The sequence below is a fragment of the Hyposmocoma kahamanoa genome, unplaced genomic scaffold, assembly GCF_003589595.1.
Source record: "Hyposmocoma kahamanoa isolate Upper Pololo Valley unplaced genomic scaffold, ASM358959v1 62, whole genome shotgun sequence".
NCBI lineage: Eukaryota > Metazoa > Arthropoda > Insecta > Lepidoptera > Cosmopterigidae > Hyposmocoma > Hyposmocoma kahamanoa.
Window position 1 is genome coordinate 14,190,752 of NW_020653850.1, and position 12,870 is coordinate 14,203,621.

The window sequence follows — 12,870 nt, forward strand, 5'->3', positions numbered from 1 at the left end:
CATACAATGAAATGATCCCTTCATAACTCTGAGTCGATCAGCACTAAAAAAGATTTTAATCAATTTTATTTGTTTTTATCATTGACTTACAAGTCAATGGTTTTTATGGACAATTCACTCTTGACCAAAAAATTTACTATGCCAAAATTGTTTCCCCAAAAAAGACAACTTTATGGTTCCTAAGATAGTTTCGTTGTATCTTCTATGGTTTCGGATTTCCTCATACTGTCCCGTTTTAAAAAAACTCTGTATTTTAATACAATAAATTTCCGATCACATAATGTTGTCCTTTTTTGTCATAGTGATCGATATAAGAAATTATTTCCTACGTGGGTTTGTAATGATGATTTTTCTTATCAGAGTACAAAGATTTTTTTTAATAAATACCTTGTCTGTGTTGTCGATGTAGCGTAGTGTCTGAGTAAAATCATGTCGATGTAACATGTTGTCGGAGTAGCGTAGTGTCTGCGTAAAATAATGTCGATGTAACGTATTGTCGGAGTAATGTAATGTCTGAGTAAAATCATTTCGATGTAACATATCGTCGGAGTCGCGTGTGTCGAAGTTCAGTTTTAGAGTTTCTGATTATTCTTAGCATCGATGTGCCCTAAATGAGTATCTTATATTGTATATGGTCTCTTCGGTGATCTAAATTATATTTCCCCTTCGCATCTGTACTAAATTGGCATACTTAGTTGTTTGTACCAATCATCATAGTGGATACAGTTCGAATGTGTGCCCACACGCACGGTATGGGAGTTATATTTCGACTGGTATACCAATCGTATTTCGACTGGTGTGAAGTACTCGAACTACCGCTCTTGTGCCATCCCAGGTTGGACATCTCGCCTCTGACTATGTGAGTCGAGATCTGGGAACGTTTAGAGTCTTGGCGTGATCTCTTGACCAAGCATATGTGTTTAGCGTACAGGCATAGGGGACGTCCATTAAGTCTTCGCCCCTAGAAGAGTTAGGAAGTGTATGGTCTGTTTTGTGTCGTAACATAGTGACACGATGATTGTTTGTGTCGTAACATAGTAACACGACGATTGTGTTTGTGTCGTAACATAGTGACACGATGATTTCGTTTGTGTCGTAACATAGTGACACGATGATTGTGTTTGTGTCGTAACATAGTGGCACGATGATTGTGTTTGTGTCGTAACGTAGTGATGAAGTTTCACACCGCAGGTATCTTGGGTGTCTTGTGTTGCTCCAGGTCAGACGGATGATCAGGGTTACTCACCTGGCTATAATCTATACAGGAGGTGGAAGCAGGTAGCTGATTGAGACAACCTGAACATTGATACCGAAGCAGATATATTGAAACGCCACCAGCAAGACGGAGAATCCAGGTATGCCGAATACATTATTATCCGGGAATCAAGGAGTATGTTGTATAGTTTCTAAGTGCCTCCTAAGTATTTCGACATGATAGTAGAGGTTATACACCATTGTCTACTTTCCACGACCTTATGATTATTTCCCAACATAGTGGGGTTCTTGTTTCCCATCATGACGCGTGCTTTCCCGATAAGATGAAAATACTTGTCCTCTTTCGCGATATGGTGGAAATATTCTTGCCTTGCGATATTTACACTGATCTAATTATTTCTTGGTTTTTTTTTCGTTTTTATTTTTAAATTAGAATTTAAAAATAAAAGCGAACTGCCATTGACTTTAAGTCAATGCGAACTACAATGAGTAGCGCAGTCGCCAGTGTCTTACAAAACGGAAATCGCGCATGATTTTTAACTGACTTTAAAAACGGGAGGAGGTTCTCAATTCAACTGTATGTTTTTTTGTACGTATGTTACACGATAACTCTAGTATTTGTGAACCGATTTTTATGATTCTTATTTTGTTGGAAAGAAGGTACCTCCACAGTGGTCGCATTTAATTTTGAAAAAAATCATCTACCTCTAAGGGTGGGTGTTCACGAATGAAGATTATTTTTTATAAATAGCTCCTAAATTTTATTTTATATAAGAAGCAAGTTTTCAATTAAAGGCGTTTTTCTCTCTCAATATATTTTGAGTAGTGAGAAACGATTTTCATTATCTCCTGTGTTAAGTCCCTTACAGCGGCGAACTAGGGAACGTTTCAATAAAATTTGGCAAATAGATGTAATTCCACGTACTTTTGAGGTCGGTTTTTTTAGTACTCTGTACTGAGATTATGTTTGTATAGTACGTCGTATGCCGTGACGGGAGTGACGGTGATAGTTTTTGGAACGTCGCGTCGTTCCTTCGTAAAAAGCTTAGAGGATGGAAAAAAAGACATGGTGATACTATTTGACGGCTGATCACTGAGATTTTTTTCATTTGTCACCTACCACACCAAACTGAAAGAGATTTCAGTTTGTGTTTGTGGTATCATTCCTACAACTTAGAATAATAACGCATAGAAACCTAGTCCGCACACGCTAAGTGAGACAAATTGAAGCGCTCCCAATGGGCCTACACGAGCGGGCGGGCCGTCAGTGCTCAAGGTCAACTTGCAAAAATAGATACTAACATCACATTCCACAAGGAAGTAACGCGTTTCAACTTGTATTTTTATATAAATATTCACTAAAACCGAAAATTAACCTACTACTAAAACTAGCCTACATGAATTTGATTTTTGCCTCACTTGTGACAGTTCGTTTGATATGAAACTATCATTCTATGCGTTATTATTCTAGTCCTACAACATAAATAAACTGTAGCTTTCTGATTTGTGGTATCGTGGTGGTATCATTCTCAAATATAGAGTGTATGATCTATGATTCAATCCATATTCTATCAGTCTGTTGTTTGTGATTCTATCTATTCTATTTGAGATTGTTAAACCTACATGATTTCTCAAATCTTTTGCAAGAATATGTCTCAAAACGTGATTAATAAACTATTAAATAATGCTGACGTAGCAGAGAAAAAACTTTTATTGCTGAAAAGTAAAGTTAGAAAATAATTTTGTTATAATTATTATGAATTTTGGATACTAAATAAATATTTCAGTTAGTGACCTTTTTGTCTATTTTCAGTTATTAGAGGTTAGAAAAGTACAGATCGAAAATAACATAAAGAAACTTACTCAGGAAAATGAGATTCTTGTCAGCAAAGTGGAGAAAGCGAGGGCTGAACTGATCGGACTCGAAACTTCCAATGGTAAAAAGCAGTACCCCATACCTGGCAAAGCATCAATCTCCTGTAGTGCTGTCGAAAATACTACTACACGTGCATCTCCAGTGAAGTCTCAGGTACAAGAACCGGCTGCCAAAAAAGAGAAAAAGGAGAATGCATCAAAGAAGAGTAAAGACAAATCAGCTGGGGCCCCGTCAGAAGTTGCGATTGTAGATGTTAGAAAATTGGATTTCAGAATCGGTAAAATTATAGACATCAACAAACATCCTGATGCTGATAGTTTGTATGTGGAAAAAATTGATTGTGGAGAGGAAAACCCTAGAACTGTTGTGTCAGGTCTTGTAAACTATATACCTATTGAAGAAATGAGGGACAGGCTTGTTATGATCCTATGTAATTTAAAACCTGTTAAGGTACGTGTAATTTGTGTTTTATGTTCTTAACTTTTAAATCTATTTTTAATTTGTTTTTGCACTTTTTCTACTTTTAATTTTATACAATATAGCTATTTGCTTAATATCATTTCTTTTTCGTTAATATTTTCGCAATTCAAATTCAAATTCAAAATAATCTTTATTTCATAGGTAAGCATTATTACACTTGCAATCGTCACATTGGTTAAACTCTACCGTTCATTCGTAAGGTAGATTCCCCTGAGAAGAATGAGCAAGAAACTCTAGGGGTTGCTCTTAGTAAATAACATTTGTATACATTCAACATTTACAATATATATTTTTTTTTATTTGAAATATCAGAGATCGAGACTACCTCCATGAGCTAAATGGGTTACTACCATGGATTTTTGTCATCCAAGTACGCAGAAGTTGTATAATAACCTTTAGTATAAAGTTTTTGTTTCACTATAGTTTTAAAGCTCGTGAAAGGCAAATTTTAATATCAACTGGAATCTTGTTATAGAAGCGTATACATTGCCCCTTAAATGATTTTTTGACTTTGTGAAGACGACTATCAAGAACAGCTAGTTTATTTTTATTCCTCGTATTACTGTTATATCTGTCACTATTTTCCATAAAGAAATTACTATTCCTCTTAACATAAGTTACATTTTTATAAATGTACTGTGAGGCTAGTGTAAGAATGTTAATTTCCTTAAACTTATCTCTCAAAGATACTCTGGGGCCCAGATTGTAAACTGCCCTAACTGCAAGTTTCTGCAGGACAAAGATTCTATTGATATCGGCGGCATTACCCCAAAGTAAAATGCTGTATGTCATTAGACTGTGAAAGTAGCTGAAGTAAACCAATCTAGCGGTTTCAACGTCTGAAAGTTTCCGTATTTTTTTAATCACGTGCACTGCAGAGCCGTTATACCTAGAAACACAACTGTATCCACAAGATTCAGTTTTTCGTTTCTAACTACAATGTTTGTAACCTTCTCTCTAACATTGGGTAATGTCAATTTCACACAATTTGTTTTTTTCTCATTAAGGAGTAGATTACAAACCAATCAACTACTTTAGATATAGCGTTGTTCACATCGTCATAGGAACATTGATACCTTTTAACTTTAAATAATAAGGAAGTATCATCAGCAATCAATACTATCTCGTGTTTTATACCCTCCATGAGGGTAAGTCATTAATATAAACTAAAAACAAAAATGGGTCTAGAATTGAACCTTGAGGGACACCCATGCTAATTGCGGACCCTGATGATCTCGTACCGTTAACATCGACCGTCTGTACCCTACCACGCAAATACGATTTAAAAAGGTCGAGGTTACGTCCCGTCACACCATAATGGTGAAGTTTCCGGACCAGTGTATCATGGTGCACACAATCGCCGTGGAAAGGTCACAGAATACGCCAATAGCATCATGTGAGTCTTCCCATGCATCAAATATATGTTTCATCAACTCAACACCAGCATCGGTTGTAGAGCGACCCCGAATGAAACCAAATTGTTTAGGAGACATTAAGTTATTACTGTAAAAATGTGCACACATCTGATTTAGAATATTTTTTTTTCAAATATTTTACTGAGAGTTGGTAGTGTTGATATAGGTCTGAAATTGGTGGGCTCTGAAATACTACCCGATTTGAAAAGTGGAGTAACTTTACTTTGCTTCATGAGGTCAGGAAAGACACCATCATCAACACATTTATTAAAGACACATGCTAAGTAAGGCGCAATACAATCAACTATAGAACTAATTACTCTGACTGAAAGACCATCAAGTTCAGCAGTATTTTTAATGCTTATAGACTTAAGGCTTTAACAATGTCGTTTGGCAACACATGACTTTAACAATGTCGTTTGGCAATACATGACGGAACCTTAAATTAGTTATACTAACTGAATTATTTTCTTTTAGTAAGGATTCAGCGGCGGTGGGAGATGAATTTAACGACTTAGTAGTCAAAATTGGAATGTCAGTAAAAAAAAAATTATATATTTTAGCAACTTCTGCATCTGTGTTTACAATTTTGTCATTAAATCTTAGTTGAAAATCTAAGTCACGAGGTTTGATCCTTCCAGTTTCGCTGTTTATAATATTCCAAGTCGTTTTTACTACATTCGCGCTGCTTTTAATTTTATTATTTAATTTATACATTGCTTTGGCTGCAACACAAACACGTTTAAATATTTCCGAATGATTCCTAACAAAATCATTAAAACTGTTACTAGTGTTACCTACAACGAAAGGACCTATCCTTTCGTAAAGATCATACAGCCTTCGACTACTTTTGTGAATTCCCACTGTCGCCCAAACACTAAATTTTAATGAATTATTAATGGTTATGATTTTGGACTTAAAAACATTATCACGTTCACTTTTCACTATGTTGAAAACTGAATTATACAATTTATTGGGATCCTTAACCTACGGAATGTCGGTTAGTTTAAGCATTACGCTATTTCTATAAGCTTTAAGTCGACTATTATTTATCGGAACACATGTGATATCCTTTCTTGGCATTTTGTCAACAGTTATATTAAAAGTGGCCAATTGACCGCAGTGATCAGAAGTTAATTTATTTATAATAGATTTATTACTAGGTACGACGTTAGTATAAATGTTGTCTAAACAAGTGGCCGTAGTAGAAGTCATTCTAGTAGACACCAAGAAAAGATTCACAAGATTATATATATAACATTGGAAAAATGATATGAGCCTACTGCTGGCACTGGAATCTTCTAATAAGTTAACATTGAAGTCACCACAAACAGCAATATATTTATTTGGATTATTTAATTTGCCTAAAACTTCATGTAATCTTTTTTCAAATAGTTCGTAAGATGAATGAGGCGTGTACAGACCCACACGCTTAATATAACAAGCCGTTAAAGCTCTACGCAGGATATCGCTATAGTCCGCTTAATAGATACTCACTAAGTTCTTTCAATTTTTAATTATTTTTAATAAGAATTAAACAGCCACGAATAGCTTTTTCTCTGCTGAACGAACTAGTCACTTTGGTGATTGTTGAAACTAAACATGAACTGATGTTTAGATAAAAAGTGGTGCTCAGTAATACAAAGAATATCAATATTATTACATTTAATAAATAATTCTATTCCTAACTCTTTGCCTTTCATGCCTTGAATATTTTGGTAGTTAATTTAAATAATTGGAAATTGAATTACTTTCAACAGATTGATTATTGTCAGTAAACTGACCTATGTCAATGGACTGCTCAATAGAAGCTGCCGGTCTGGTAGCCAACGATTTAGCTGAATAATTAATATAATATGATAGCAACTCCGCTATCTTTCTCCTAAAATAACTAGTAAGATAATACCTATCTTTAGTCAAATAAAAATGTTTACTAATAAAATTATTAGTATCCATAAAATGAAATTTACTATAATGAAATGTCAAGCTGTGTAATGTTCTATTTAAGTTATGCCTCATATTATTTTCACTTGTTATGAGGGGAAATTTTATATTTTTATATTATTAAACATTGCTGAAGGGAAAAGCTATCAAAATAATTTATTCTATATTAATGAAATTAATTATTTAATTGTGAAAAATATTGTATTAAATCTTTTTTGTTACATTTTCCTCTTCTGCCAATTAAAATTATTAATGTAGTGTCTTGGTCAAATTTAGTTGACCTGGCATGCAAATATTTGTTAATTTTATTCCTAGGTGGTTAAGTTGCAAACCTATATTTTTACCCATTTCATCACTATACATAACAATATTATTTTGACTTTCGTTTGACCTAGTTATTGACAAGAAGGTATTTTTAGATTCTAAACAAGATTCCTGTAAAAATATTAAGGGAGGATCAGTGATACACACAGACAGGGAGGATTGTGTTATTATTTCTTTGCAATTGCAAACTTGATTATTCGTTAAAGACAAATCTGTCATTATTTTATTTACGTAAATATAATAAATTATCCAAAGCCTATGTATGTGCTCCATAATCTCCTGTTGAGCAGTTTCATATTTCTGTGTTATTAATTTTAATGAATTTGTTACACTATGTAATTCAGGCAGAATTACGCGCTGTGTGTCACATTCATAGCTTAGCCTATTTTTCTTAAGATTTTGAGTACAATCACTCAATTCATTCAACAAACTCTGACGTTCTTTTCTTAATGATATATTTTTACAAAATGCTGCATTTTTCTTTATTAATTTGTTTGTGCTGGATATGTATTTATTAATTTTAACATATTTAATTATCGCGTTTCTGCTGTCATCAGAAGTAGAACTCAGACTTGACCAAAGAATTTACCATGCCAAAATTGTTTACACAAAAAGTACTTGATAGTTTTGTAAGACAGTTTCCCTGTATCTCCTATAGGTTCAGATTTTCCCATACTGTCCCAATAAACAACACTGTACATTGAAAATCAGTTATAAATTTAGACTATTACTGTAAAGTATTAAACAAGTTAGTGGTCTATAAAATGTGAAATCTCACATTTTATAGACCACCAAATCTTCCATACTTAACCAAGTATGGAAGATTTGAACATTTAATTTTTTAAATTGTTTGATTTGTACATTGCTGACACTGATGAAAACATATCAGATGAAAAAATAACTTCAGATTCTGACTAAATTGTCAAGATTAAGAACCGGAAAAAAGAACTAATTTAACTTTTAGTGTTTAAAAGAAAAGCACAGAATTTGTTAACTTTTACATAAGACTCATGTACGGATGGACACGCAAACACATGCTTACATAACCATGAAAATTTAGTTGTTCTTTTTATTGCTTTTTGTCATCCCTATTACCAACTCATGGCACAGGGATAATCTAGTTTGGGCTCGTCTCCCAAACTTTCACTTATATTACCTAAATCTTGTACTTGTTGGGAGAAAAATAATCGATTTTATTATTATTATTGACAAGGAAATCAAAACAACAAAGTCTGAATTCATATTATTATCTATAATAAATCTAACAAGTACTAGTCATGGAAACTTGTATTCAGGTGCATTCAGAAATATTAAGAAAATAGTTATACTGTATTATACCTTCTATCTATGTATACATTTGTCATTTCATGCATCTAAGAGCAAGAAAAATTTTTTGCTATCTAGATTATTTTATTATTATATGTCCCATTGACCACCATGACTTTTTTTTGCAGATGAGGGGAGTCCTTTCTGAAGCTATGGTCATGTGTGCCTCTTCACCAGAAAAAGTAGAAGTATTGCTACCTCCTAATGGTGCTACACCTGGAGACTTGGTATCTTGTCAAGGGTACCCAAGAGAACCAGAAACTCAGCTCAACCCTAAGAAGAAAATATTTGAAACTTGCGCTCCAGATTTAAAGACCAATGATGATAAAGTAGCTTGCTACAAAGGCAGTCCATTAGAGATACCAGGAAAGGGCGTTATTGTTGCACCTACTCTTAAAGGTGTCAGTGTCAAATAAGATAAACATAACGTAATATTTTATACTTAATAATTGTGAAATTAAAAGCATGTCCTCATTATGTCCTTAATAAAATTATTTGGAAGATGTAAATAAAACAATTTGTAAGCAATGTCAACAATATTATTTATCTCTAAATGAATATGATTTCCTTCTTTTAAACAACAGTATCATTAGTACAATACGTCATCATAGAGACAATAGAATAGAAAAATAGACATATACTAATATAACAAAACCACAATTTTCTCTTTGCACTATTATTTGTGGTTTTGCTTATGACAATATTGTAGAAAATGTAACAGCTCTATTTGTGAATAGTAAGCTAAAGCTACGATTTAGTGTGTCATACAAAATTCTACATAACATCAATTGCGCAGTGATGTGAGCCAGTATGAAAATAGTTCTTTACAATTAATCAACAAGTGTGCACAAGCTCTGTTCATATTGAATGAACTTGGATTGCTAATTTATTATGATTAATAGTTTTAACTCTTTCTAAAATTCATATAACGTTAGTTTAGTCTTTATAAAGGTATTTACAGGTATCAATTTTGCAACACAACAAGTAATTAACCTAAGTAAATCTCGAAACTTTAGATTTCTATAGTTGTTTCTCTATTTCTAAACTATAAGATGTTAAAAGCCTTTCGTAAAGCACATAGCCAAATCAACAAAATAAGTTCCTTGATGTTAATCAGAAAAAAAAACCCAAATAAAAATCTTAAATTGGAGACTGAAATAGGAAGGTGAGATAATGACAGAGGATCATTGAATTATTACTTATGTGTTGACACTTTTTTTTCTTATACTAATCTCTAAAATCTAATTGAATATACTATACATTTTGTTTGAAAGATTTGCATTTTTTTACCACTTTATATTTTCAAACAAGTTTGTACTATATTCAATGTGTGAGCAATTATTAGGTTGTTCGCTAAACATGACTGGTATATCACCCCTGTTGCTATCTTTAGATACTTTATATTAATATGTTATATGATAACATCCAGTGCAAGATCACACCTGCTGGTATATACGCCGGACAATTAACTCGAACTGTTTTGTTGTCAATGCCTTGAACGAAGCGTCCTAAAGACGAATAGCGAACAACCTCGAGCTTTACCAGTACCTCATCTACAAATATGTGATATTATAAAATAATAATATATTTCTTTTAATTTATATGAATTTTCCATGATTCATCACATTATGTTTTTGTCCAGCAAGACATAATAGACATCGCACATGATATGATTTACAAATTCACTATATTGTGTGTAAATTAAAGATTTTTTTTACATACATTATCAACATGATTTATATTGCATACGAAGGTCACATGTACTTGTTGTTTCCCTTTATTTTGTGTCATTATACATTATCTATAATTACAGCTACAACCATTACTATAATATTACATTCTATCTTGTTTTAAAATCAATTCCTTTCATTGATAAACATATGTAGTACCCAACATTTAAAATATTATTATAAATGTGTATGTAAAAGACAGAAATTATTATAACTTGCATGTATTATGCCCATTGATTATGCTTTTATTAAAACAATAATAGAATGATTCGTTAGTAAAAAGGGCGGTTAAAGAAGAAAGTTGGACCTTCTGACTAAAATAGTTAATCTTTGGCAATATACCCAATCCCAGTTTAAGGTCTTATTAACACTAATAATTAATTGTTATGTTGCTTATAAATAAACATATAGCAAACTTCAAACATAAATACCTGGATATATCAAATTCTTAACAAAAACCTATACCATTTCTATAATATTATCAAAAACATAAATTATACAATTGCGACTTGATTATGCACAGATATATAGATTCTAATTTATTAGTTGACATCGTCCAAATCACTCGTACTAAGACCCTTTTGAAATTGCGAAAAATAATCAAGTATTTAATCTACTTGGCAAATTTATAAAACAAGTTTTTTCCCTGCTATTTTAGAGAAAACCCCATAATAAAAGTGGTTTGATTTCATATACTGTACACGCCTTTAAAAGTCTAATGTACAACTATTAATTCGAGATCACGTTATTAGATAAAAAAAGAAATAAAACAGGAATGGCACCAGATTAATAGAAGAAATACTAAAGCATTCATGACTATATTCATATAACTAACAAACCACATTTACTACAATTGAATATTTACTTAAATATTTATTTAAAGCAATTAAAACAATAGACGTCGATTTTTTCTACTACTACTTAAAAGATTACACTAACTTGTGAAATAAGTATGAATAAAATAATTACCAAATTTAAATAATAAATTTGTGACTTGCTTGTTATCATAATTAGGCCCCATGTTGAAATACGTAGATGTAAATATTGATCATTGTACATGATTTGAAATGTATCTTCATTGTACATGATTTGAAATGTATCTATTATAATAAATAGATCCCTAATTCATTGCTAGGTACTTTAGAAGTTTACCAAACTCTACAAAAGCATAGGGATCTTTATTAACTTATTCTACTTATCAAAATACGCTTAATCTAATGGATACTTGACTTACAAAAATATAACACCATCTTGATTACAAAAATAAAAATGAAACGAATCTATTTGATATGAATAACACACTAAGAAGGAGTAATACTGTATAAAAATAAAATCTCATAATACAATTTTCGATTTTTTTTATATTAAAAATATACTTGTATTTTTAAAACATTATAAATAAAATAGAAACTAATTTTAGAAGCAAAACTATCCAATGGCACAAGCGGACTACAAAAGTTAAAAGAAATAGGTGGGCACGCAACAAAAAATTCACAAAATTTTACAAGTTCTAGCTCTATAATATTTGCAGGAAGACAACTTTGACATTGTAACTGAGATGGAATTCGAGATCACAAATGTAAACAAATAACGCTCAATCACTGTCAAAGTGACATCGCATAAATCATAATTTTTTTTTTCAATTTCTGCGCCTGATGTTTCAATTAATAAATATAATGAAATAAATATCCAGTAGGGTTAAGCAATTTGAATTGTTTTTTGTCATAACATCCCTCTATATCGAGGCAAAGCAATTTTATTTAAAAGAAGGATGGCGACATCCCCTGTATTTTGCGACCCAGTATTTTTGACGAGGCGCATTAAGGAGACCTATCAATACTTGTGATTCATTATCAAAGCATAAAAAAAGCTAATTGAGTACAGCCTGTAGAAGCTGGGGTTACAAAAATTGATATAGGTTATAGTTATAGCATTGTCCTGTATTTCGCTTCAGATGTATGTTCGTAGTAGCAGAAAATAACAAGCTCCCAAAAATAATATACAACTTCCCGAATATTCCCTGCCATATTTAATATAACTTATCATGTTCTGCAGCAAAAAATTAAAATTAAAACTTTAATTTGAATAAAAATTAAAACTGCCCAAATGACAGAAATCTGCCACAAATGGTCACTGTTCTCAATATCAATGTGACATTGGCAAGAGGTTCCTTGCCATAACGTTCCTTTGCAATTGTCATTACCTCTCATTTAAATATTGTCTAAATATTTTCGTGACATTGTGTTTTATTCTTTGCTTTATGTCATTACTGTTTAATTGATTATTTCATTGAGTATTTCCATAGCTTTAATGTTTTAAAAATGTGCTATAGAATAACCAATAAAAGTTCCTAAATAAACAGACTTAAAAAAATAAAAAGGACAGCTAAAGATTGTGTATCCCCGAAACATTGCCTTAGGATAAATAATAATTTTGGCACAAGAATCTATAGCTATGAGTTTATGTAATTAAAAAGGGTGTTTAAAAAATAATGTTTTGATAGTACCTATGTTGTTCGTACAGGGTCAATAGCGTGTACCTAAGCCTAATATTTAAGATT

The 12,870-nt window shown here is 32.0% G+C and overlaps 1 protein-coding gene across 1 annotated transcript; it reads left to right on the plus strand.

Moving 5' to 3' along the window:
- Positions 1 to 2,865: 2,865 nt before the first annotated feature.
- LOC113229640 (aminoacyl tRNA synthase complex-interacting multifunctional protein 1) lies at positions 2,866 to 9,102 on the plus strand. The gene is made up of 3 exons (XM_026463308.1): positions 2,866 to 2,943; positions 3,029 to 3,541; positions 8,709 to 9,102. The coding sequence occupies exons 1-3, from the start codon at positions 2,866 to 2,868 to the stop codon at positions 8,994 to 8,996; spliced, it is 879 nt and encodes a 292-aa protein (XP_026319093.1). The 3' UTR covers positions 8,997 to 9,102.
- The last annotated feature ends 3,768 nt before the right edge of the window (positions 9,103 to 12,870 follow it).